Raw genomic sequence first — 25,447 nt, 5'->3', positions numbered from 1 at the left:
TCGTGGGAATGATACGTGCATCGTGGGAATCCGAGACTCAGCGTGAGAACCTTTGATGCTCTTTACTATGTTGTAAGTCCCTCGTGATCCTGAGCGGGAGGCAGGCAGGCCGTCTGTGAGGGGAGAGATGCAGAGAAAAGTGTAGATGGAGAGAGAGAGAGAGAGAGAGAGAGAGAGAGAGAGAGAGAGAGAGAGAGAGAGAGAGAGAGGTGAAGAGGGAGAGAAATAGCGAGACGCTGAAAATGATTGAGGGTGACAGAGAGATTCACTGGGTAATGCAGAAAGAGACGGCGACAGACAGAGAGTCGTAAGAGAGAGAGAGACGGGTTGACGCAGACAGATGCTAGGTCTTTGTGAGGGAAAATAAGAGAAACACAGTCAAGAGAATGCTTATCTCTCGTTCGTGTAGGGTACAAGGTTGTCAGTGGGGAGTTCTCCTGGCAGCTGGAGTCACCTCGTAGGTCGGTCTAGCGGGGACTCCATCCCATCACCTTCGTCCCAGGTCGTAGGTTCGTCCAGTGAGCCAGCTCTCCTCTCCCCCTCTCTCGTAGGTCTCTTCCGTGGGGGGAGGAGGAGGTCCACAGACGCTCCTGTCACCACAAAGGGCGCTCCACGTCCCCACGTCGTCCCCTGAGCTTCTCCAGGAAATCCTGTGGCTTGCTCTTGCCTTTCTGGAACCCGCCACGTCAGGAGCAGAGTGAGTGTCCTCCTCTCTCCCCCCGTGGGGCGCCGCTGGCTAGGCTGGCTGCAAGTGCTGCTCCCCATCATGCATGAGTGAGGCTTGCTCCATCCACGGCGTCACGCCCGGTCCAACACAGTGGCCTCAAGATACGTCTCCATATCTTCACAGGACCTGATCTGTGTGGTTCGTCTCACCCCTGTAATGACACTGTTCGTTATGAACGGCTAAATTTACCCCTACTTGGAGCTGTCAATAGTTAGAAATTGTTTATGTGTGATTTTCTAACAGGATTTTACCTGTTGTCCATTTTTGTTCTTGTTTGTTGACATTCGTGAATATCCACACCGCCTCCCTCCCTGCCTGGCTGGCTTGTTCCATAGTCGGTGCCTCACGACGAGGTCTGATGTGTCGTGTATTCTCTACTCATGATTCTCACAGGTCTGTGCGCCGGGCACAGTCACAAGTCGTGGAGGAAATACTAACCCCCAATGGTCGAGGAAGATCTGTACATATACTGCAGCACACGTCATGTACACCCTCAGGTGTAGAGCCTTGTGTATTCTTTCCTCAAGATGGTCCACTCCACGCAGCGTCTAAGTCTGGTCGTGTGTGTACCTTCGTAATGTTGATAAGGCTTTATAACAACCAGGTGGACCATTGTCATTGCCGGGGTTGTTGTAGGTATCGTATGCCTCATCCAGCTGTTGTGGGTATCGTACTGCAACCTCTGGATGTTGTAGATACCGTACGCTACCTCTTGGAGTCATAGCCTCTGGTTCTTGAAACTACCGTACGCAGTTTTAGCTGAAGGCATCGCCGCCTCTGGTTGCTGAAGGTACTTATAAGTGTCGTACGCCGCTTCTTCCCTGGCCAGGTCATCGTACATCACTTCGCCTCCTCTTTACTCCTTAGGTCATCGTACATCAGCCATCATGAACCGTCAGGTATCGTGCGCCACTTCATCACCCGGCAGACCATCGTACACCGACCACCACAAGCCTTCAGTAATAAAGGCAACTTTCGTACCCTCGATCTTCTTCGCTAACTTGTTTCACCAACTTTATTAATTGCTCAGATTTATTGCAGGGCGGAGATTCCTCTCAAAAATACAGATTACCTGCAGAAATAACGGCTTTAGTGGTTGATTCATGAGTGCTGCTCCTGAACTGAAGGGAGACAAACAAAATATCTCAGAGGCGGGAAAACAGTGATACGTAATGAATTTATATATATATATATATATATATATATATATATATATATATATATATATATATATATATATATATATAATATCTGTGTGTATGTGAATGTATGTGTGTGTGTGATATCCCTGTGTTCGGATGGTGATCCCATATATGGGATGTAGCCACGTACCCAGATATGGTTTGACGTGGATGACCTCACTGTGTGTATGAGATCAAGAAGAGAAACACGAGCATTCTGACGGCTGTTCTGAGTGGTGCGCCTTCATCACCGCTGGGAGAGAATCCCCGACGAGTTAATTCATTCGGTAATTAAAGTCAGATAATAAGATTTACTTCCGAGAAGATGGCGAAAGATTTTTACAATATTCATGGAAGGTGAGAGTACGTGGGGAGGACAGGTGACACACTCCCCAGACCTGATGGTTTATGACGTGGTTATCTGATGGAGGACAGTACGTGGGGAGGACAGATAGCACCAAGACCTGAAGGTCTTTGACGAAATTGCCTGCTGGAGGACACCCATGTCATCCAAAACACCAGATCTATATAGACAGACAGTTAAGTAACCAGTTCCTGTAATGTATGTAATATAAATTATGCTAACTAATGTAAGAGTGAACAGTAAGTAAGCCAGACACAGCAGGTCGGAGGAAACTCAGCTTCAACAAGATAGAGTCTTCTATTGTACATAAACACCAACAATAGAATGAGTCTTCTATTGTACATAAACATCAACAATAGAATGAGTCTTCTATTGTACATAAACATCAACAATAGAATGAGTCTTCTATTGTACATAAACATCAACAATAGAATGAGTCTTCTATTGTACATAAACATCAACAATAGAATGAGTCTTCTATTGTACATAAATATCAACAATAGAATTAAGTTTCAGTGACTGATGCTTGTTCCTGTGTGTGTGTGTGTGTGTTGTCTTGTGACTTAATAGTTTTTAAACAAAGTAGATCATCTATACATATATATATACTTTTACATAACTTCATGAGTCTATCGAGCATAACACACACACACATACACACACACACACACACTATTTTTTGCATCATCAACACCAACAATCCCGGCATTCCGTTTTCTTCTCCAGCCTCAAAAGGCGACCCCGGGAACGTACCGCAAACAAACGATATGCTGGTTGCCTTCGACACTTGTTCATACGAGAGACGTAAGAGGGCGTCAGGCGTGGACCCGCCCCCTGCGTCCTCCCACTCTGGGCCTGACATTAAGAACAACGCCGTAATTCACTTCTCCCCGCCCCCGTCGGCTGTGTTTACCTCCCCACGTGGAGTGAGGGCAGAATAGAGTTAGGCAGGCGGGGGCGCATCAAGCGGTCGCCCAGGGGCTGGCGAATATCATTACCAGCGAGTAATGTTGTGGTGGCACTAACGCCGAGTGTGTGTCTGTGTGTATGTATGTGTACGGGGCCACATAGTGTTATACGCAGCGGGGTGGGCGCTAGCTGACAAGGGTCATACGCCGTGTACCCTCACCACCGCCGGGGATCTTTACGTCCTTCTTGCTCGTAGCCCGTGCGCTCTTGATGGCTCTCTGTGCCCCTCTTGCTCGGACGGTATCGCCCCCCCTCCCTCCTACAGGAAGCCGGGGGAGGGGGAGGGGGGGTTATGATGTATTATAAAAGAAATAATGTTACAAGTACATTGCACGGTTCCCCTACAGCTACAGCTGTATTTGGGTTATAGATTAATGCAGTACGAGAAATCCCTGGACACGGCGTTACGACCCTTGAACACGACGGCACGATCCTTGAACACGACGGTACGACCCTTGAGCACGGCGGTACGACCCTTGAGCACGGCGGTACGACCCTTGAGCACGACAGTACGACTCCTTTGGGTATCGATGGCTTGACCTTTGAACCCGACTGTTAAGATAATCACATAATGGTAATCTGGGGGTTTACCCACGTACTCCACCTGCACCCACGGACCTCACCTTCACCCACGTACCTCACCTGCGCCCACGTACCCCACCTGAACCCACATACCCCACCCGTACCCACGTACCCCACCTGCGCCCACGTACCCCACCTGAACCCACATACCCCACCCGTACCCACGTACCCCACCTCCACCCACGTACCCCACCTTAACCCACATACCCCACCCGTACCCACGTACCCCACCTGCGCCCACGTACCAGCGAGTGGCAGGAGAGGAGAGGATATACATAGAGTCATGCCAGATCCATGTGTTGATGGGCTTCGTGCACCAATATGGCAGAAGCCTCACAACCGTTAACAATACCCATATTCATCAAGCTAGTGGCGTTTGATCGCGGTGAGTGAGTGAGAGAAGGAGAGGGAGGGAGAGGGCTGCTCTCCCTCTCCCTCTCCCTCTCTACCCCCTCATCTCCCTCGTGCTAACACCCCGGTGGCGCGTGTGTGTTGTCCTCTTGTCTCTCCACAATGATGCTCGTGGGTTCGAGACTTGTTATACAGTGTTGGCTGAACTTCTTGAAGTCTTCTCTCACATCCTTCCTGTCTCTCTCTCTCTCTCTCTCTCTCTCTCTCTCTCTCTCTCTCTCTCTCTCTCTCTCTCTCTCTCTCTCTCTCTCTCTCTCTCCTAAAAACAAATGAATCAGCTGCCAGTAGGTATTTAAGTGTATTACATTTTTTATTTTTCTACAATTAGTTGTTTTTGTAGTTTGAAAATTGCTAGTGATGTTAATCCTCTGAGTACGTCGGTACGACCCTTGAGCACGGCGGTACGACCCTTGAGTACGTCGGTACGACCCTTGAGTACGTCGGTACGACCATTGAATACGTCGGGACTTGAGGCACATTTGTCACGCACACATTCTTGTCTCCAAAGAAAAAAAAATCAATATTTCAGTTATTTATCTTTTAATCTCACTGCTGATCATACTGATTAATACTGTGGGATTAACACGGTGCACATACATGCTGATGAATCATGTTCACAACCCTTTGTGTATAAATGACGGGTTATATTCCCATGTCTTCTTTACCTGCTTAATTACTCCCGACTCGTTGAACCAGAACCCCACCTTATAAAGACCTGCGTATGGCTATAATAAGCCACCTCATCCAGGTCATGTACCTGTCATGTACCCGTTTTGAAATCAGAAACACCTGGCGTGATTCCTGTACCATATCGCCCTCTGTATGATTTGTATTTTCCAGAATATCCCAATTTGGTCTTAATTGCGTCATGGGTAGTTTCCACGACGCCGAATGCTGAAAAAGAAGGGTCGTAAATTGTTGTGTATCGCCTCATAGGTCGTCTTTGTTTATCGCCTTTGGAAAGGTAATTTTGCATGAAGTTACCTTCGAGATAGGTAATTACAGGTGAAATTACTTTCCTATGACCTGCAGTGTGTCGGTGTTTGACGTCCCATCTCAGGAGATGAGGTTAAAATTTAAGGTAATTCATCCCTTAAATTACTCATTTTTAATAGGAAATTGAATGCAAAAAAGAATTGATTATATTTGGCTGCTGCCAATTACCTTGGGATGTTCAATGCCTCCACCTCATACTCTGGAGATAATATAATTTTTTTTTAATTACGTTTTTGATTTCATCTTTTATATTAGACACCAAGAATGGAGTTTGTGGAGTCTGGAAAATTAAATGTTCCATCATTCGCCTTTTTTTCTTTTAAATCTTACATCAGTTATAACAGGTAAATTGTCCCTGTTATTTACATGATCATTTACGCACTGTTGATTTTAGAGGTCTCTTCTCATTTAAGAATTTACAGTTATCAGTAAAGATAAGAAAGTTCCGCAAACGTTTCATTATTTAATTTTTGATAAGAACTTGAGAAACAGTCATGATTACCGACCGTATTATTGCTCATCAAACTTCAAAAAAAAAAATATTGATTTTTATTTTGATAATTAATCGTGTCTCTAACCCTCGAAAGTAATTAGGGAAGGTGATTATATCCGTAATTACTTCCGTGATTAGTTGTGATCTGATAACATTGACCATTATTTCATATATATATATATATATATATATATATATATATATATATATATATAATCACCAGTTGACCCTGTTACCACAGAGCATCAACAGATGATTTTTTTAGTTTTCAATACATTTTTTTTTCCCCTCGATTCTTTGAAAACCTAGATAGCGTTCCAAGTTGAAATTTATTCATCATGAATAAATTGAAGTCTTATTTCAGTAAATCAGTTATGCTTACGGAAATGAGGATAAATAATCACGTGTGTTGATAACTTGCTTAATTACCCTATTTCTTTGAGGGGGAGGGTGGGGTTCGAACCTGGAAACCAGTGTATAGAATTAAGTTAATGAACCCGTTCACTCTGTTGTGTCCTTAGTATGAAAAATATGTAAATAATAATAAAAAATATATATTACTATTGGAGAAATATATATCCTTTCTTTTTTTTCTTTCTTTTTTCATTTCTTTCTTTTTCCTTTTTTTCTTTCTTTTTCCTAACATTGGTTGTACTCGGGAGAAGCAGAACTTTCAGTCGCCCTCGTCCTGACATGACTCATACCATGCATGACCACCATCATCATCATCATCACTACCATCATCATCATCATCACTACCATCATCATCATCATCACTACCATCATCATCATCACTACCACGGGAAGAGTCGAGGATTTATTCCTCACGCGAAAAGTGACGGGAGGTCAACCCTTCTATTCAGCGAGCGAGGTCGCGAGGGACACGTGTGGCACCAGCACAGAACAGCTTTGTCATATAAGCCTGGTGATTAAAGGGGCTAGGTAGTTTATGTGTGTGTGTGTGTGTGTACACAGCATGTACGCGTCCGTCTGTGTGTGTGTGTGTGTGTGTGTGTGTGTATAAATGCGAGCAGAATGTTCATTTTCAGTCCTTAGGATCGAAACGTGTGCCAACGACAGGCTGGAAAGGTCACAGAAGGTCACAGAGAATATTCAAAGTCCCCCCTCCCCCGCAGCTGGGCCGCGGGGGGGGGGGGGGGGGGGGGGAAGTCTCACAGAGACCCACATTAAATAAGGATAAGGCGATGGAAAGAGAGAAGGAGAGCGAGGGGTGGTCTTTACTCACCGTGTTCACGGACCACGAGGAGCGCCTGACGCATCCCAGCCTCAGCTGGGTTTGAACCCCCTGGCCACCACGCCACGACGACCTATGACCTGGCCTATGACCTGACCCTTTAACGGTGTGGTGATTACTTGAGTGTCCACGCACGGGGGAAGAAAGGTCTACACTAGTCCCCCAACCTCTCTCTCTCTCTCTCTCTCTCTCTCTCTCTCTCTCTCTCTCTCTCTCTCTCTCACCAACCATCTCTACCCTCATACATCATCATAAATTTTATGTATGATGTATGCGATGATTGTATTGTCATCTGGTTGATTCTGGTCATTCGTCAGTTTGACACAACAGGAGACCTTGTCTACATCTTCATCTTACAAACGTCCTTGTAATTTGAACGATCCAAGAACTGTGGGCTCTTCACGTCATCAGTCTGGTTTAGAAACTTTTAGAAAGTTTGTGATCAGATCACCCCTCACTCATCTGTCTTTGCTCTGGTGCCATCTTCATCACGATCCTGTGGACCTTCTCTATTAGCTCTGGGTGTTTCTTTAATGTGTGTTGACCAAGCATGAGAAGCACATTCCACATTTAGCCACATGTAGGACGTGATCAGCACGATCAATATTTCCTCCTCCATTATTATGAATGCAGTTCTATTATCTGACAGGCGACCGGAACTTTTTCGTCTTTTAGTTGGGGGCTCTAGGGACGATGTCTGACACACACACACACACACACATTCCTGCTATGTCATATTCACCTTCAGATACACCTTCACTGTGGCTCAGCATTATTACTGTATAATTCCTTGGGTTGATGTTCATCCACCATGTTGCCAGACCAACTTTTCAGTCTGTTAAGGTCGCCTTCAAAGTTGGTGTAGTCCCCACTCCCCCCATGCTGGACTCCTCCCTCATGACCTCAGCATCATCTGCAAACATATTTAGGTAAAATGCCATACCATCAGAATGGCAAGTCCTTCACGTAGGTTAAGATTATGAATGGTTCCAGACATGCGTCATTGTGTGTGTGTGTGTGTGTGTGTGTGTGTGTGTGTGTCAGACACTTTAAAAAGTGCTGACTGTTGAGCTTCTGGGAAAACATAATTATAGGTTTCCCATCTTCGAATATGGGTTCCAAACTTTACCTAATTATGCAAATATCTTCCCACGTAGGTCTTGTATTAAACAATTTAATGCTTTTGGGAATACATTATTCTCCTCCTCCTGCAGATTATTTATGGCTGTGTTGCTGGATTTAAGGGCTGTCAGGAGGTAAAGGTCATTAAGCAACAGTTCACGCAATACGTCAAAATACTGCCAGTAAAAATAATAGTCAGGCTTTTTATATTCCCGTTTTCTTAAAAGTTATATGTTTTCACCCTGCGTACAGCCAGATTTCGCTGCTTGGGTCATCTTTATGTAAACATTCCACATTAAAACAAGTAAATAATAAGATACTAATTGTAAGAAATTATGAATCAATAGTCATTTTTTTCTATAGATCAATATATTTGTATCCAGAAGAATCCGAAACTCAGATTTTTTTTTCTTTTGTTTTGTAATTTCAATATTCCTTTAAGCCATCGCGGCCACTAGGGCAAGATGGAGGCTTTGCCTGGTGGGAGTTAGCTGAACCATGGAACAAACCTCCTCTTTTTTCTCCCCAGTTTTTTTTTTCCCCTCACATTTTTCCCAGTAGGACGGAGGTGTTAAGAGAAAAGAATTCTCTCTCTCTCTCTCTCTCTCTCTCTCTCTCTCTCTCTCTCTCTCTCTCTCTCTCTCTCTCTCTCTCTCTCTCTCTCAAATGTATTTATCCCTTTCAGTAACAGTAATCCAGCTCTGTGTGTGTGTGTGTTTATACCGAAAGCTTAATACACAGTCTAGTGACCAGGTTGGACTGACGGTCATATTGCATTTCTTTGACTATAATCCTTCGTTTATTGGTTTATGTGAGTTAGTCGAGCATGATGCGACACTGACATATACTGTGGGGAAAATGACATGACAGAATAACGACCATATATATATATATATATATATATATATATATATATATATATATATATATATATATATATATATATATATATATATATATTGCTTCATTACAGTGTCAGTACGACCGTACGACCCATGACCTTGGCTGTACGACCTTGGGACCGTAACTGTCTGTCGCTTAACGGGGAGGTCAAAGGTCAGGACACAACACTCGAAAGTTGTGCCAGGGTCGTAGTGCAGTGTAGAACGAAGTGCATTTAAACCAAATCAGACACCAAACTAGGTTTTTTCTTTTTTTTTTCCAGAGAGGGTTATTTTTTTTATTTACATCATATTCCTGTCATAAATATTCGATGAATGATTAGAAAGAGGAGTTCACAGTGACATGGAGATAAATGTTCTAATTAGTTGCATTCTAGATTTATCATTTCCGTGTCTCAGTAACACGGTATAAAGGAATATATTTCAGTAATGGCTCAGATGTGTATGTGGTTTGGTAGGGATAACCCCGCTGAACCATCTTGGTGTCTGGTCAGGCTAGAGTCAGTGTGTGATGGAACCGTTTGTTTACATTTCCAGTTTGGCAGAGACCGCGGGCTTACACCAAATACATCAAAACTATGTAAGATTATCTCTGCAGAAGTGAGTGGGTGTGTAGAAAAGTATAGATACATTTTATTATTCATTTATGCGATTTTTTCGAAGATTTATGTAAACTAATTATTACTTTGTGTTCACTTTTTGCCTTTTTGTTATTGTTCTCTGGGGTTGTGATGTTCACGACGAGCCTAAATAATGTTGCCTGTTCTTCCTCATGGTGACGTAGGTCGACTGTGGCGGCTCTCCTGCTCAACAAACACCTACACATCAACGGCATGGCCCGCGGCAGCCTCAAGATGGCCGACGACGCCGCCAGCAGCGCCTCCGTCAGACAACCCACCCCAGCGGACGGGCCCGGAGCCCACACGAACGGCATCACGGCCCACGAACCTCCCGCGCCCGACACCTGCCTGGACCGCTCCCTGGCCACACGCCTACACCTGCCCACCAGCGACGAGTCCACGCCCACGCCTTCCCCAGGCAGCACGCCCACCACCAGGCGCGGCCGCATGGGCATGAAGAGGCGTTTCCTGGGAGTAGGCGTGAGGAAGAGTTCCACGGGCGTGGGTCCCGACGCCATCATGGGAGGGACGGAGACGGGCGAAGCCAAGAAGAAGCAGGCGACGCTGCACAAGATGAAGAGGGAGAGGAAGGTATGTGGCCCCCCGCCCGTGTACACCTCTGTGTCTGTCTGTTTCTGTCTGTCTGTCTATGTCTGTGTCTATGTCTGTTTCTGTCTGTATGTCTGTGTCTATGTCTGTTTCTGTCTGTCTGTGTCTATGCCTCTGTCTGTCCGTGTCTGTGTCTCTGTCTGTCTGTCTATGTCTGTCTGTCTGTCTGTCTGTCTGTCCTGAAAAATAGAAGTGACCATTTAAGAATTGACACAATTATATCCATGAATTACTTGAAGAATTAACAAGATGAATTCCCCCTGGGTTTATTTGTCGAAATAAAATTTGCTCAAGTGAACAGCAGGAATATAGTAAGATGTGGTGAAACAGGAAATACAGGTATGAAACAAAGAGACAGGTTGGGGGCGGGGGGATGGAGAAGGAGAGAAACGAGGGGAAATGAAAAAAAAGAAAACGGAGTCAGACGGCGGAGAGGAAAAAAAAGTTATGTGGACGAAAAACTAGTTGAATTTTGCCGTAGAATTTGAGGCTCGTGTGAGGCGGGCAGGAGGAAAATGAAATGTAAAAAGATTAGAAAGAAACTTGTTTTTTAATGCCAAAAAAAAAAAGATATAAAAGCTAAAGGAACCACTACATAGATCTTTCTCTAAATTGTTGAAACTGAATCTATACTTTAATTCCTTCAGTGTATAAAGGTCACACACGTGGAACACGTACTTACTGAGGGTTGTATGTGGTCTTAAATTGTCCACAACTCATTACAATTGAAAAAGTATATATATCAAAGGAATTTTTTTCTCCAATTTTCAGACACCGAAAAAAAGAGCTTTTCTGTCTTCATGAGCTGGACATAGACGATAGATACAAGTGATGTAGGATATAGACGATAGATACAAGTGATATAGGATATAGACGATAGATACAAGTGATGTAGGATATAGACGATAGATACAAGTGATGTAGGATATAGACGATAGATACAAGTGATGTAGGAAATAGACAGTTGAATGATGATGACTTAACAGATGATTAAGATTAGAAATCCTGTTACCAGTTATCACCCATGTGTGTACGTGTGTGTGTGTGTGTAACTCTTGCTTGCGAAGAGGGACAATGTAACGAGACAGTGGAGCCAATACCCCTTTGTTATATCTTTTTTGATATATTTTATCATTATCTTCACCATTCTCTCTCTCCTTAACAACCCGGTCTAACTGCCTGATTCACGGTGGAAACATCGGCGCGGGGGGAAAAACCAGGTGATGTAGAGAGAGAGAGAGAGAGAGAGAGAGAGAGAGAGAGAGAGAGAGAGAGAGGCGGGGATTAAGTTCCCTCGAGTGTTTTACTCCGGCTGGGACTTTGTTAATTGTCCCCCCCCTCCTCCTCCACCCCCTCCCCCCTCCTCCACCCCCTCCCCCCTCTCGACTCCCTTCCCCCCATGGGAAGAAGGGGTTTAGCCAGGGAGAGAGGGGGATGTGTGGGTGGCAGGGGGCGAGTATAGAGGGGAAGGGGGGGGAGTGGAATAGGGTTGGGGGGAGGAGGTGGGGAAAGGTGTTTCTCGTAGCGGATCAGACACCATTGTTCAGTGCTGTCGGCACCTGTTGTGTGCCGGTGTCAGACACGTGTGTGTGTGTGTGTGTTGATAACAGCCCCTTGTCTTCACTAACGACACCAGACAGCCAATTAGCAAGCCAGCTGAACTCCTTATAGACCCTCTCATCATTTTCTATGTGTGCGTTTCCTCTTCTCTCTCTCTCTCTCTCTCTCTCTCTCTCTCTCTCTCTCTCTCTCTCTCTCTCTCTCTCTCTCTCTCTCTCTCTCTCTCTCTCTCTCTCTCTCTCTCTCTCTCTTTCTCTGCTTTCTCTATTCTCATATCGTTCTTTCTCTCTTCTCCACCTTTGCCCTCTGCTTCCGTTCGTAGCGTGTCATTCCGTTTGTGCTATGTTGTTCTTCACATCTTTACATACACGTCACTCACCTCTATTTACCCCCCCCCCCTTCCCACAAGACATCACCATCTACTCTCTCCCCCACACATGACATCACCATCTCCCCCAGCCCCACATCACCATCTCCCCTCGCCCCACATCACCATCTCCCCCCGCCCCACATCATCATCTCCCCCCCCCTCGCCCCACATCACCATCTCCCCCCGCCCCACATCACCATCTCCCCCCACACGCCCCACATATAACCCATTAAAGGGGGACAGACCCACGGGCTAATGGAGCGTATGGCCTCGTCTTGAACACGAACACGTCCAGACCTGAGTTTCAGGCCTCGATCGCATCGTGGGTTCGAAGCTTCATATCCACCAGCGAGCTACCCTCCCCCACACTCCTCAGTACCTGGAGGCGACTTTCACATGCTCTTTGAGCCTAACTCCACCCTAGTGGCTCTTGCCCACTGTGGCGTGATCATGACGGTGTGACCACTGGTTACGACGACCGCGCCGTCATCATACCCAGTGGTCGTGCCCGTCGTCATCATACCCAGTGGTCGTGCCCGTGGTCATCATACCCAGTGGTCGTGCCCGTCGTCCTCAGAAGGCTAACAACAGTGACTAACCCGCGCCTCGTTGGCTATTGACGCCCTGGGCTGCCTGCTCCCGCCAGCCAGCCGGGCAACAATGGCCCTTTCATCTGGGCAATATCACTCAACCTTTTCTCCTCCAATTTGAGGTCCTTGACACCACTGTGTGATGAACGAGCGAGCGGTGATTAGTCAGGCATGATGAACGCCCTCAACCACCTCGTTACATCGTTAACTTGGTCACGAGACACAGGTGGGGGGGATAAAGTCAGGTGAAAAAAGAATTCATTGCTTCAACTGAACCAGCATATCCGAAGCTTCAAGTGAGTTCGTGGTACGTTTCGACTCGCCGGGGAAACCGAGATGACATCTACTTATTCCCAGGAGCGACCACCTCTCCGAATGCTTCTAAGGAGGGATGTGTATTGTTAAACACAGGGTGAACGCGGCCCCAGGGGTTTGTATGTACTACATATATACCAGAGATTTGTATATATATACTACGTATATACCAGAGGTTTGTGTATATATACTATATATATATATATATATATATATATACACGTGAGGCAGTAGCTAATGACGGTATATTTCCGTAGCTGCTTGTGTTGGCCTTGTGAGCAGGACTCATTATCCGTGACCCTCCCGCACTATTGATTCTGTCGACTCAAAAAGGTTTCGTAGCGACTCAGAAAACCTCGCTAATGAGAGTTCGACTAATTGGCTTCAGTGTCGCATGTATCTGAATACATTACCAAGCCGGGCCGTTCGTGCTGTGAGTTTTTACAGGTATATTTACAGGGATTCGAACAACAGTAATCTTGTGCGACTCTGTCGGTGGGTCGGAACACTTCGCCCGCGAGAGAGAGAGAGAGAGAGGAGAGGAGAGAGAGAATGAGAGGGAGGTGATGGTCCTTTGCTCTTTTGCTAATGACCGCAACACAGTCAGAAATAATGACTTGATTTTGAGTCACTGGACACAATGGGGCGGGCATTAGAGGATACACTGTAAACAAAAAATAAAAAAAAAAGCCATTGCATCATAGTCTTTAAATACAACCACGTAACAAAAGCGTAATGTGGAATTATAACTGATGCTATTGATACGCATTTGTTCGGTCGGATTTTGTTTTTTTTTTTTTTGTTTTTTTTTATTTCGAACCCCAAAGCTTTGATTATGGCAAAGAGGAAATTCCACCAGGCGCAGCCGGAGTTCTCCATCGGCCCTGACGAAGGCATGAGACAGACGGACGTTTGACACAAGCCCTGGCGACCGTGTGTGTGTGTGTGTGTGTGCCCGGATGACACCCCCTGCGCCAGACGTCTTCTCTCTCTCTCTCTCTCTCTCTCTCTCTCTCTCTCTCTCTCTCTCTCTCTCTCTCTCTCTCTCTCTCTCCAGTTGGTCTCGAGCTTACGTGTAATTACAGAAAATAAGAGACGTAAACGACCGCTTCAGAACAAGCCATGATCGGCGACTGATAATGAGGAACCAAACCTCGTTGCACTCCAGCAGCCAATAGGCGCTCAGGAGAGGGGAGAGGAAGGGGGGGGGCAACCAATGAGCGCAGAGAAGAGAAAAGGGGGAATGTTTATCTCACAGACCAATGAGATTCGAGGTTAGAAGAGGCAGTTGTCTTCCTGCATGAGAGGCAGCCAATAGGCATTAAGCGCCAGTCAACAAAGGGGCAGTAGACATTAACCGGCCAATGAATAACAAGCTCAAGGACGTCTGAGTCACTTGTAATTGGCCAATAAACCTTGTGTGGGGCCGTACCCGCGAATGCCAGCTCTGACTCAGGAACCATAAGTCTGGCACTCCATGTGTTGGCGATCCAGACTTGTGGGTATATCTCTATCTTGCCACAACGGCCACCAGACTCAGAGCTTAAGGGCGAGACTCTTGCATTACCCCCCTCACAACCGCGACTGAATGAATCGTTAATCCCTCAAACCTCGCCTTACTTTTCTCTCTTGTTCACAGTCAGTCATCCTGACCGATTTTGTCTTCCTTACAATCGTAAAAAATTTCTTGTGGACGACCAATCGTCTCTAGATTACCATTATAATTAGTGATATGTGTGTTCAAGTAGGGTAATTAATAGTTATTAACATTTATTAATAGTTTGATTATGCGCCAACAAGAGGTGAACACGACGGTACGATCCTTAAAGTAACCCTTGACCTATGATTAACTGGCCAGGTCAGACACGTGGAGGTGCCAGACCAGGGGATGACCTGGTATGACGCTTGTCCTCGTGTGTGTGACCTGTGGCAGGCGCTGCCGGCGCCCTCTGTAGCGGAGCAACTGATCCATCTTCCTCATCACTCCTCCACCTCCCGCCCGCCCGCCACGCTCCACCCTCCTCCACCTGCCACCTTCCACTGTGTGGCTGTTTACGTCCTGGTCCACCAGTTCCCCTTAGTAATAATCCACTTGATCCTCAGGTAGTGAGGTCCAGCCAGGCGCGCGACCAGCCCCTGATGTTACCTCTCTGTCTATCTATCTATCTATCTAACCATCTATCTATGTATTTGTCATGTATATATATATATATATATATATATATATATATATATATATATATATATATATATATATAGAGAGAGAGAGAGAGAGAGAGAGAGAGAGAGAGAGAGACAGGTGGACGGACGGACGGACGGACAGACAGACATAAATGGATAGAGAGAAATTATTGGAATGATAGATAGATAGATAGGACCTTGGCATATCCCTCCTTCATCACCAGTAACTGCCACCTGGACAGGAGCCCCAGACCCGCTCCCTCCCTCCCTCCCTCACACACCGCAGGGGATTCCCTCCCTAAACCCAGGGATCCGGGGATGATGACACTCCCCTGAGTGGGCTCAGCCGGGGAGGTGTCATCCACCCCCCGACCCCCTGGTTCTGCCTTTGATTCCCCGTCTTTTAATTATATCCAGTCCCTGTAATCCTACACTCACGCCCTCCCTCCCGTCCGTACCCTCCCTCCCGTCCGTCCCTTCCCTCCCTCCCGTCCGTACCCTCCCTCCCTCCCGTCCGTCCCCTCCCTCCCTCCCGTCCGTACCCTCCCTCCCTCCCGTCCGTACCCTCCCTCCCTCCCGTCCGTACCCTCCCTCCCTCCCGTCCGTACCCTCCCTCCCGTCCGTACCCTCCCTCCCTCCCTCCCGTCCGTACCCTCCCTCCCTCCCTCCCGGGTAGGTTGCTCGTGTCAGGATCCATGTGTCAGTGTGACCGGGTGTTGATGCTGCGCCGCCGGTCAACACCTCCCCTCCTGCTGGAGGAACAGAGAGATGACTCACGTAGGTTTGCTCTCTCTCTCTCTCTCTCTCTCTCTCTCTCTCTCTCTCTCTCTCTCTCTCTCTCTCTCTCTCTCTCTCTCTCTCTCTCTCTCTCTCTCTCTCTCTCTCCACCTGTTAACTAACCATGACCTCCTCTGTGCCTGACAATACAGCATGTGTGTGTGTGTGTGTACACATTCATGTACGAAAATGTTAATATTAGGTGGGAAGATAATCACACACACACACACACACACACGGATTTATGTTCACAGTTTTGATGTATTTCCATCTGGTCCTCACCTCCTCCTCCCCCAGACCCAGACATTGACCCCCCTCCCCCCCAGTGCCACGCACACACTGACCCCCTGCCATGCTCCCCCAGGCGGCCAAGACCCTGGGCATCATCGTGTCAGTGTTCCTGCTGTGTTGGCTGCCCTTCTTCACGTGGTACCTGGTGTCGGCCCTGTGCGGGCCAGCCTGCGCTGCCCCGGACGCCCTGGTCACTATCCTCTTCTGGATAGGTGAGTACCACGCCCATCCACGCCCTCATGCCCACCCACACGAGTGAGTGGATAGTTGTATGCGCCGGTAGATAGATAGATACATAAGTATATTGTTGGATAGGTACACAGATGGGTAGGTTAATGGATGGACAGGGTAGATAGGATGATAGATTCTTACGGCAAATTGTTACCCATAAGGCAGAGAATGATAGATAGATAGAGAGAGAGAAGATATAGGGACGAGGATAGATGGCTCGATAGATAGAGGTTTATAGTGTTTATTTATATATCACAAATTTTGCCTAGGTCGTCCTCCTCCACCTTGTCCTACATGCACCAATCATCACGTAATGGTTGTACTACCCTCTCGCGTCACACAACCCGTCACAGTAACATCACGTCCCCCTCCCCACCGCACTACCCTCTCGCGTCACACAACCCGTCACAGTAACATCACGTCCCCCTCCCCACCGCACTACCCTCTCGCGTCACACAACCCGTCACAGTAACATCACGTCCCCCTCCCCACCGCACTACCCTCTCGCGTCACACAACCCGTCACAGTAACATCACGTCCCCCTCCCCACCGCACTACCCTCTCGCGTCACACAACCCGTCACAGTAACATCACGTCCCCCTCCCCACCGCACTACCCTCTCGCGTCACACAACCCGTCACAGTAACATCACGTCCCCCTCCCCACCGCATCCTCCCTAATAATAATGATAACATCGCCAGTGACCTCTGACACTCGTCTCTCCCTCCCTCCCTTCCTTCCCCCACACCAGGCTACTTCAACTCCACGCTCAACCCCATCATCTACGCCTACTTCAACCGTGACTTCAGGAAGGCTTTCCGCAAGACGCTCACGCACTACGGCCTGGACTGCGCCGGGTGCCGCAAGTGCTCGCGGCTCTGCTGCGGCCGCGGGCGGCAGCTGGTGCGGTGTGTGGGGTTGCCGGGCGGCCACGACACCCCCTCGTCGGAGATCCAGCCCCGCTCCGCCCTCAGCTCCGAGTACTGCCACATCGAAATGACCACCATCGATAAGGTGTCCAAGATCGGCGTCCACCACTGACTGACTGACTGCCTGACCCCCGTATATCACCTGTCTGTCTTATGTTTCTATCGCATCCCCGGCACGTGACCGGCGGGAGCGATGGTGGTCATAAACTCCCATAAATCAAAAAAGATGAAAAAACAAAAGATAACTTGGAGTACGTTGGTGGCTGCGTGGCAACCCCGTCTGTGTTTTCTATAGGACTCGAGAACATTCTAGATGAATTAAACAGGGCAACCTGATGATCGTATGTGCATAGTTCACAGACTTAGATTCCTAAGAGATGTCTAGCTTTAGTGACCTGCCATTATGGGTGTCTGACCAAATGTTTGTATCACTAGATCTTCGCCACGTACTTACTCGTGGGCGAAGACTACAACCTGTGCGAGCGGTGTCTGGCACCTGCGCCATGAACATCCCTCTTGGGAACCCTTGGCCACGCCCTCGACTGATAAAGGAGACGAGGTGGTTGGCTGTGAGGGAGTCAGTGGGCGTAGCCAATGAGGCCTAGCCCGACACTCTCAGCCAATCACCGATGTTGATGGGCGGGCCAAGATTTTTCAAGACTACAAGAAGAATATATATATATATATATATATATATATATATATATATATATATATATATATATATATATATATAAAAATATATATATAAAATGTTAGTTTGATATTAGTGATTTAGCTTTAGATTAACTGTGATTATAATGAAAGTGTAAACTGGCATGGAGTGTTATGGTGAGAATAACACCACTTGATAAAGATAAGATTCACCGTTTATGTTGATATGCCAAACAAAAACACACACAGCACCAAACTCTCTCTCTCTCTCTCTCTCTCTCTCTCTCTCTCTCTCTCTCTCTCTCTCTCTCTCTCTCTCTCTCTCTCTCTCTCACCATTGTCCTCCGACCTACACAAGTGGCTGACGGACCATCTCTCTGGAGGGGCAATTTACCAGACCACTCCAGGTCCTCGTCTTGGCTGTGTTGCCAGAAGACCAACTTACCTTCCCCCCCCCCCTCTCCACCTGCCCCAGCTGCCCTAACACGTGCCCCTTGCCCTGCCATCTGCCTCCTGCCCCTCACCCCCGCCTTACCCAACCTCCGAACCCTTTACACTCCTTCCCGTCACCACCGACCTTCTCCCCTTACCTTAAGGGGTAGGAGCAACCTGACCTCCTGTTAGTGACTTAACATTGCCAACCCGTCGTCTGGTGAGCCGCTGCGGTGTCACATGGTGTCAGAGGGGTTGGGGGTGTCTCCAGGTGGTGTCAGATAGGGTCAAGTGGTGTCCACTGAAGTCTGCGGTTGTCAGTACCCACCAGGTGGTTTTTTTTGACTTAGAGTCAACAAACTCGGACTGGCGTTCCTCCTTTAGGTTTGACTGAAACTGAACCGCAAGTGTAGAGTGTCTTCTGCCCAGGGAATTATACACACAGCAGGTGTATCTTCGGTGTATACACCGTGAACAACAAAATACGCCCTGTTTCATAATACACACACGCTATACCTGACCCTGTTCAGTATACACAGTATGTGTATCGGGTAACTTTGTCTAAAGTAGTACCTACACCCAGGTATGTGTAAATGGGGTATTTCATTGGCTTGTTTCATTGGGTATTATACTGATATATATATATATATATATATATATATATATATATATATATATATATATATATACACACACACACACACACACACCATAAATATTATGTCATTTCACTATGAGAGTTTGGTGGTGATGTTCACTATAACAAAAGCCATTCAACCTCGAACGTTGATCAATGTGTAGAAAATCCATTAGTCTTCCTGGACGTTTGTGACTGGTTGAGTAGCCGTGACGTCACGGATTCTCTGTGGCGCCATTGGCTAGAGTGTGATGTAATCAACATCAGCTGATTGATGTAAACAGTATCAGCTGACTTGCCGGGTTATGAACTGGTCGTCGCCCAAATTGTCGATGGAATCAAAATTTTCACTGTAATTTCGACACATACGTACGTACAAATCATTATATTGCCCATGAGATTACCTCATATAGGGGTGCCCTCATATTGGACGTCCCTCCTCCCCCCTATCTATAGCAAAATACAACAGTTCAGAGCCATAACCAGCCATAACCAGTTCACATACCGGCAGACATACCAGGGAATACCACCCGCACTGGTATCTGGGGGCGCATATAATGCTACGCCCACCACCAGTACTGATCTGTATTTTTCTTTGTACATAAAGTAGAAACTCCCTTTAAACCTGTACATAAAACCAACCCTTAGCGCACTCGTGTACCTTCCGCGTTGTAAATATCTTCTGAGAGTTTATTTCTCAAATTTCAATGTCGACTTGAATTTAGACAGACTTAGATTTAGACAAACTATGGACTTTCGGGTAAGTAAATGTTCAATTATACTGATGAACTCTGTATACATAAAGTATATTGTACATAAACATTCAAAATATAGATGTATTTATTGTGTAGTTTTGGATAGGAACATTGATCAGTGTTTATATATATATATATATATATATATATATATATATATATATATATATATATATATATATATATATATATATATATGTATGTATGTATGTATGTATGTATGTATGTATATATATGTATGTAGATGGTGTAATGTGTGTCAGACAAGTGGAATCCGACTTTGTGAATCAACATTAAATCTAGTGTGAGGATTCCTGTATGTGTTGTATGTTTGTCTGTGTGTACACATGTGCTTTATTTGTGTGTGTGTTTATATGTGTGGGTGTGTGTTTGTGTGTGTGTGTGTGTGTTTCTGCATGTCACTCTATGGATATCCGCTTGTGGGTGCGCTCTGGGCGTTCATGTACCACCGTGCATGACAGACTGACCCATGTGGACATCGCTTCTGAAAACCTCTGTGGAATGATGACATTACAGAATCATTCTGTCTGGTGACGCCTGGCACCTATAGCATCTAAGGCCATCGTATTTATTTCCCAGGAGGACCTCCGCCAACCTAGAGGATCACCGCCACTAAACACCTCGGGAAAACCACAGAAATGTCATTGAACGTGAATGAAATCAATAATCTAAGTGAGATGTATAGACTCAGATGGAATGGTTCATTCTAAAACAACGTGTACTGTAAATAATTCTATTTAACGCTGATACCACATCTTCGGTCCATTTAAAGTCGGTCGGCTTTCCTTGCTAGAATTTAAATTCCATATGTATGACCCATCTGCATTATCACTGTGAATGGAGTCCTTATCTAAAGAAATACCTAATTATCCTAAGAGCACGACCATATACTACACTTATTTCCGTGAATATTAATAGAACGTTTTGTCTCTCGGAGGATTCATCCTATTTCCCTGTTTCCTGGCTTGCACTGGGTTCCATGAGGCTGTATTGTGCTGTTATTTCCAGTCTTAACATGTAATATTATTCCCCAATGGACTGAGGTATATGACTGAGGATAGGAAATATATCGTCTTTCACAAGAAGAGTTTACCTGGACGGTTGTCACCAGGAGGAAGGGATTGTACCAGTCTTAGAAACGTAATCACCGTGGAAGGTTGTCTCACGGGTTCCCCCCATAGTGGTCTTTTAAGGTTTGTGGTCTACGAAGAATATTGATGGACTGAAGACCATCATGAGACACCGTAAGGTATAGCCTTTACCCAGTGTAGAAGAAGAGGTACCATTAAGCTTGGGGTCTCTGCCATAACATTGGAGAAAGCCTGTTACACTGGCCCTCGAAGCCATGACCAGATCAAGAGAAACTTAAGTGAGGAGGACAACTGCCTCAAGGGAGAGAGAGAGATCTCGCCAGCTTGAACCATGAGATAAAACTCCCACAGAACATCACCAAGCAACGCACTGTTGACAGTCTCTCTTGTGTAACCGACAGGCATCTCAAATCTCACGCTATGAACGCAGAGAGAGACGAGAGACACTAGAGAAATTATTACGTCATCCTCACAACCGTGTTTGCCAGAGTGGATGGTAATTGATAATTGCGTCCACAGTACCCGGCTGATCGTCCACCATCAAAAGTAAATTGCCTTAATATTCTGCCAGCTGAACTAATTATCAATTTTTTGTGTGTCGCTGCCGAGGTAATTGTCTGTCAGACGACATGAGAGTGTTGTCATGCTCTGCCTCTCCTAATTACTCCTCATTACGGGGATAATTAAACCAATTTTTCACTCCAGCTGGACTGAACTGTTTGACAACAGACGGGTGTTGCATGACGGAGGGGCATTCACCATGCAGTGATCATGGGTCACATGGATTCCCGGGGAGGCCCAGAGGTGATGAAAATGAGAACGAATGGAGGGGGCAAAAGTAGAGCAGTAGATTGTACTTCCGTTCCCCTTATCGTACGTAAATACGTTTCACATGTTTTGCAAACTACAAGTTATAGCTTAACTTCCTTGAGGACGAAGATACGACCCATGAATATATAATGGCCTGATCTTTGACCTGACTCCTGAGGGGTAGGTCAAAGGGCAAGTCGTGGTGCTCAAGGGTCGTACCTTCGTGTTGAAAGGTCGTACTCATGAGTTTACGACAATCTATATCTAGCGATATTCACACTTGGTCTCTCAACGTACATGGTGTACATGAGTCAGAGGTGCACATAAGTAAGGGATGTACATGGGTGAAAGGTGTTCAAGGATAAAGTACACATGGATGACGTACATATTCCATACGTACACATGGGGTTCATGTGCACCATGGAATGTGTATGTGAAGTACACATGAGTAGGCTGTGTCTGAGTGACGTGTACCGTTACTGAGGTACACTTGAATAAGGTACACCTGCTTGTGTGGTACGGCAACACATGAGTGAATGAGGTGTTCGAAAGTCGGGTACACATGAGAACGGTACACACGTGTCAGTGAGGTACACATGAGAACGGTACACATGTGTACGTGAGGTACAGGTAATCTTTTGTCTTGTAAATGTGAGACGAGAAATAAATGTATATTTATATATACTTGATTTTATTGTCCTGATTAATTAATTATTCACATTCAGACACATTCCTTCCTCCTCAACTCCCCAAACCCACTATTCCCAATTCCAGATTCCTATTCCTTTAACCCCCCCCCCCCCCCCCCCCCCCCCCCCCCCCCAGCACTGATCACAATGTCACTATGTCTGGTAAGCCAGACATAGTGTCTCCACACAAATGTCTGCCGCTATTGTTTGGAATCAACACCACGGGCTGTTAATGTGTACATGACGCGCGCACACACCAAACACCCGACAGACGGAGGAAGCTTACACAACCCCACACACACACACACACACACACACACACACACACACACACACACACACAAAACCACTTTTGAAATTACTTTTCTGTACACTTCTAGGTAAACTGCCAACCCCCCTTCTCCCTTTCTCTCTCCCACGAGGCATTGAACTACAATAAACAAGAGCATTCTAGTCTTTTGTTGATATTACGAGAAACGTCTCAATGTGAACATAAAAGTTGTAACTGTAGTAACAACACGAGGTGACATTGTTTCTTTGTTATTATGGCTCTCTACTTGATGGAAATCAATAAAAGAATAAAGTTTAATAAGAAAGAAAACTAGTTTTAACACACACAGAAAAAAGGGGAGGAAAAAAAACACCCTCCCAGTGCTTCCTGGGATTAAAAACAATTTCCTGATTGGATTTCTAGTATGGAGTAAGGCTTAGTGACGATACGGCCCAGAATGCGGCGACAAAAGACGAACAAAAGCCCCAACGGCAGCGGCTGCTGACTGAACGAGGGAACTTAGACGAAATAAAAGTGTTGAGGCGGGTTGCCCACTGCGAAAATTTTTTTTTTTTACAAGTGTAAAAAGATATTGTTCCTTAAAGTAAGTCAAGATTAGCAATAAGAAATTAAGAAAAACAGTGTAGAACTGTCCCAAAAAGCTTAGAGATATTTAGGTAATCGTTAAGGAACACCTTTGATAACTTAGAAAATTGATAGTTCATAAAGAATAAAAAAAAGAAACATTAATAATTAAGAAATTAATGAATGGTCCAGACCCAGGAATGTTTGGCCTGATGTCTATCAAACAAACAAGTCATAAATTGGAAACCAAGTCGTTAACAGACTATGATAAACAACACCAGTTCAAAACAGCTGATAATTAGCGAAAACGGGACGTGCTTTTCTCACATGACCATCGACTGACGTGTGAGTTTCAGGAGAGGAAAAATCATATTTCAGGGTCCATTACAACACTGAAATAGACACTTTTAACCAAGTCTAACACAGTACAAAGATGGCGCGAGAGCTTCACTGTAGCATGGAATAGTTCGATGAGGTGATTATCATGGGTTCATTAACGCCACTAACCTCCTTCTTCTCCTCCTCCTCCTCCTCCTCCTCCTCCTCCTCCTCCTCCTCCCGTCCTAACTTCACCTGGTTCCTCCTCCTCCCTCATCTGGTGCCTCCTCCCTCACCTGGTACCTCCACCTCCCTCACCTGGTGCCTCCTCCTCCCTCACCTGGTACCTCCTCCTCCCTCACCTGGTACCTCCTCCTCCCTCACCTGGTACCTCCTCCTCCCTCACCTGGTACCTCCTCCTCCCTCACCTGGTGCCTCCTCCCTCACCTGGTACCTCCTCCTTCCTCACCAGGTGCCTCCTCCCTCACCTGGTGCCTCCTCCTCCCTCACCTGGTACCTCCTCCTCCCTCACCTGGTACCTCCTCCTCCCTCACCTGGTGCCAACAAACGTTTCTCAGAGCCATTCTCAGACCTCCCACCTTCCCCCCTCCTTCCTACACCCGACCCAGCAGCACAACCCCCCCCCCCCTCGTATGTGGGAAGCGCTGCTAATTAGCATGAGTGTCCATTGTTTTCTCTCTCTCTCTCTCTCTCTCTCTCTCTCTCTCTCTCTCTCTCTCTCTCTCTCTCTCTCTCTCTCTCTCTCTCTCAGGTAAATATCCCACGTATTATAGTTCACCCTTAACTGGGGAATTGGCAGTTTACATCATAAACCAACTGACCACCTTGTTCATCTTCACATTATTGAAGTAGAGTTCAAGTTATCTATTATCTATCTACCAGCGCCACTCGTAGCCACACCATCCCTAACCACCAAACGACCACTCCGACCCGGAACTGTCCAATCACCAAACTACCTATTGTCAACAACGTGTAATGACGCCCCCGGCAACCACCCACCAGCCGGCCAATGTGGGCAGCGTGTTGGCCAGTAGCCATTCAGACAGCGAAGTGCTAATACAGGAGTGGTGGCTTGCCGGGCCCCAGGACTAAACCCACTGGAAGCAAACAAAGAGGTATTTACTGCATGACTGTTTATGTAAACATGTTCTGTTATATTTAAAGTTGTCGAGGTGTTCTGTCTTTGTTTTGGTGTTATTTGTAAACTAAAGAATTTAAATCTGGACTCAGAACAGTGTTTGTTTGTTTTTTTGTTTTACGGGTCTGAAAATGGTTTAAGAAACAAGGAAACGTGAGCTAGTAAGACTGACAACTGTCGTTCATCCCCTGTATATATATATATATATATATATATATATATATATATATATATATATATATATATATATATATATATATATATATATATAATAACACTGTGATCATGTGTGATCACCTGACACTTGTAACTATCGACCCCACAACACAGTCAGTAACCTGACTGATCACCTGACACTGTTGTAACTATCGACCCCACAATACAGTCAGTAACCTAACACCAACAGCGTCACTGGCATTGTTCAACTCCCAACTGCTCGTTAGTCGGTGCTCAGGTGCCTCACGGAACCATCGTTTGCTGGAGCTTTTGATGTAGGTAGATACCACAGCGGTCATTCTTGGAGAGAGAGAGAGAGAGAGAGAACATACGA

The 25,447-nt window shown here is 46.0% G+C and overlaps 1 protein-coding gene and 1 long non-coding RNA gene across 3 annotated transcripts in view; both read left to right on the top strand.

The window, feature by feature from the left end:
• LOC139747280 (octopamine receptor beta-2R-like) overlaps positions 1-18,141 on the top strand; it is a 104,931-nt gene extending 86,790 nt beyond the window's left edge. For both annotated transcript variants that reach the window (XM_071659386.1, XM_071659387.1), the window contains exons 5-7: positions 9,787-10,213; positions 16,389-16,527; positions 17,298-18,141. In XM_071659386.1, the coding sequence (XP_071515487.1) occupies positions 9,787-10,213; positions 16,389-16,527; positions 17,298-17,587 (856 nt within the window). In that variant the 3' untranslated portion in view covers positions 17,588-18,141. The remainder of the gene's footprint in view (positions 1-9,786; positions 10,214-16,388; positions 16,528-17,297) is intronic.
• A 6,386-nt stretch (positions 18,142-24,527) lies between these two features.
• The window catches only part of LOC139747390 (uncharacterized), a 114,401-nt gene continuing 113,481 nt past the window's right edge, over positions 24,528-25,447 (top strand). The window contains exon 1 of the long non-coding RNA XR_011712385.1: positions 24,528-24,874. This is a non-coding gene — a long non-coding RNA (uncharacterized lncRNA). The remainder of the gene's footprint in view (positions 24,875-25,447) is intronic.

The sequence above is a fragment of the Panulirus ornatus genome, chromosome 68 (assembly GCF_036320965.1).
Source record: "Panulirus ornatus isolate Po-2019 chromosome 68, ASM3632096v1, whole genome shotgun sequence".
In the NCBI taxonomy this organism is placed as follows: domain Eukaryota; kingdom Metazoa; phylum Arthropoda; class Malacostraca; order Decapoda; family Palinuridae; genus Panulirus; species Panulirus ornatus.
Note: the sequence above shows the minus strand (reverse complement) of the source record. Positions and strands in the feature narration are given on the sequence as shown.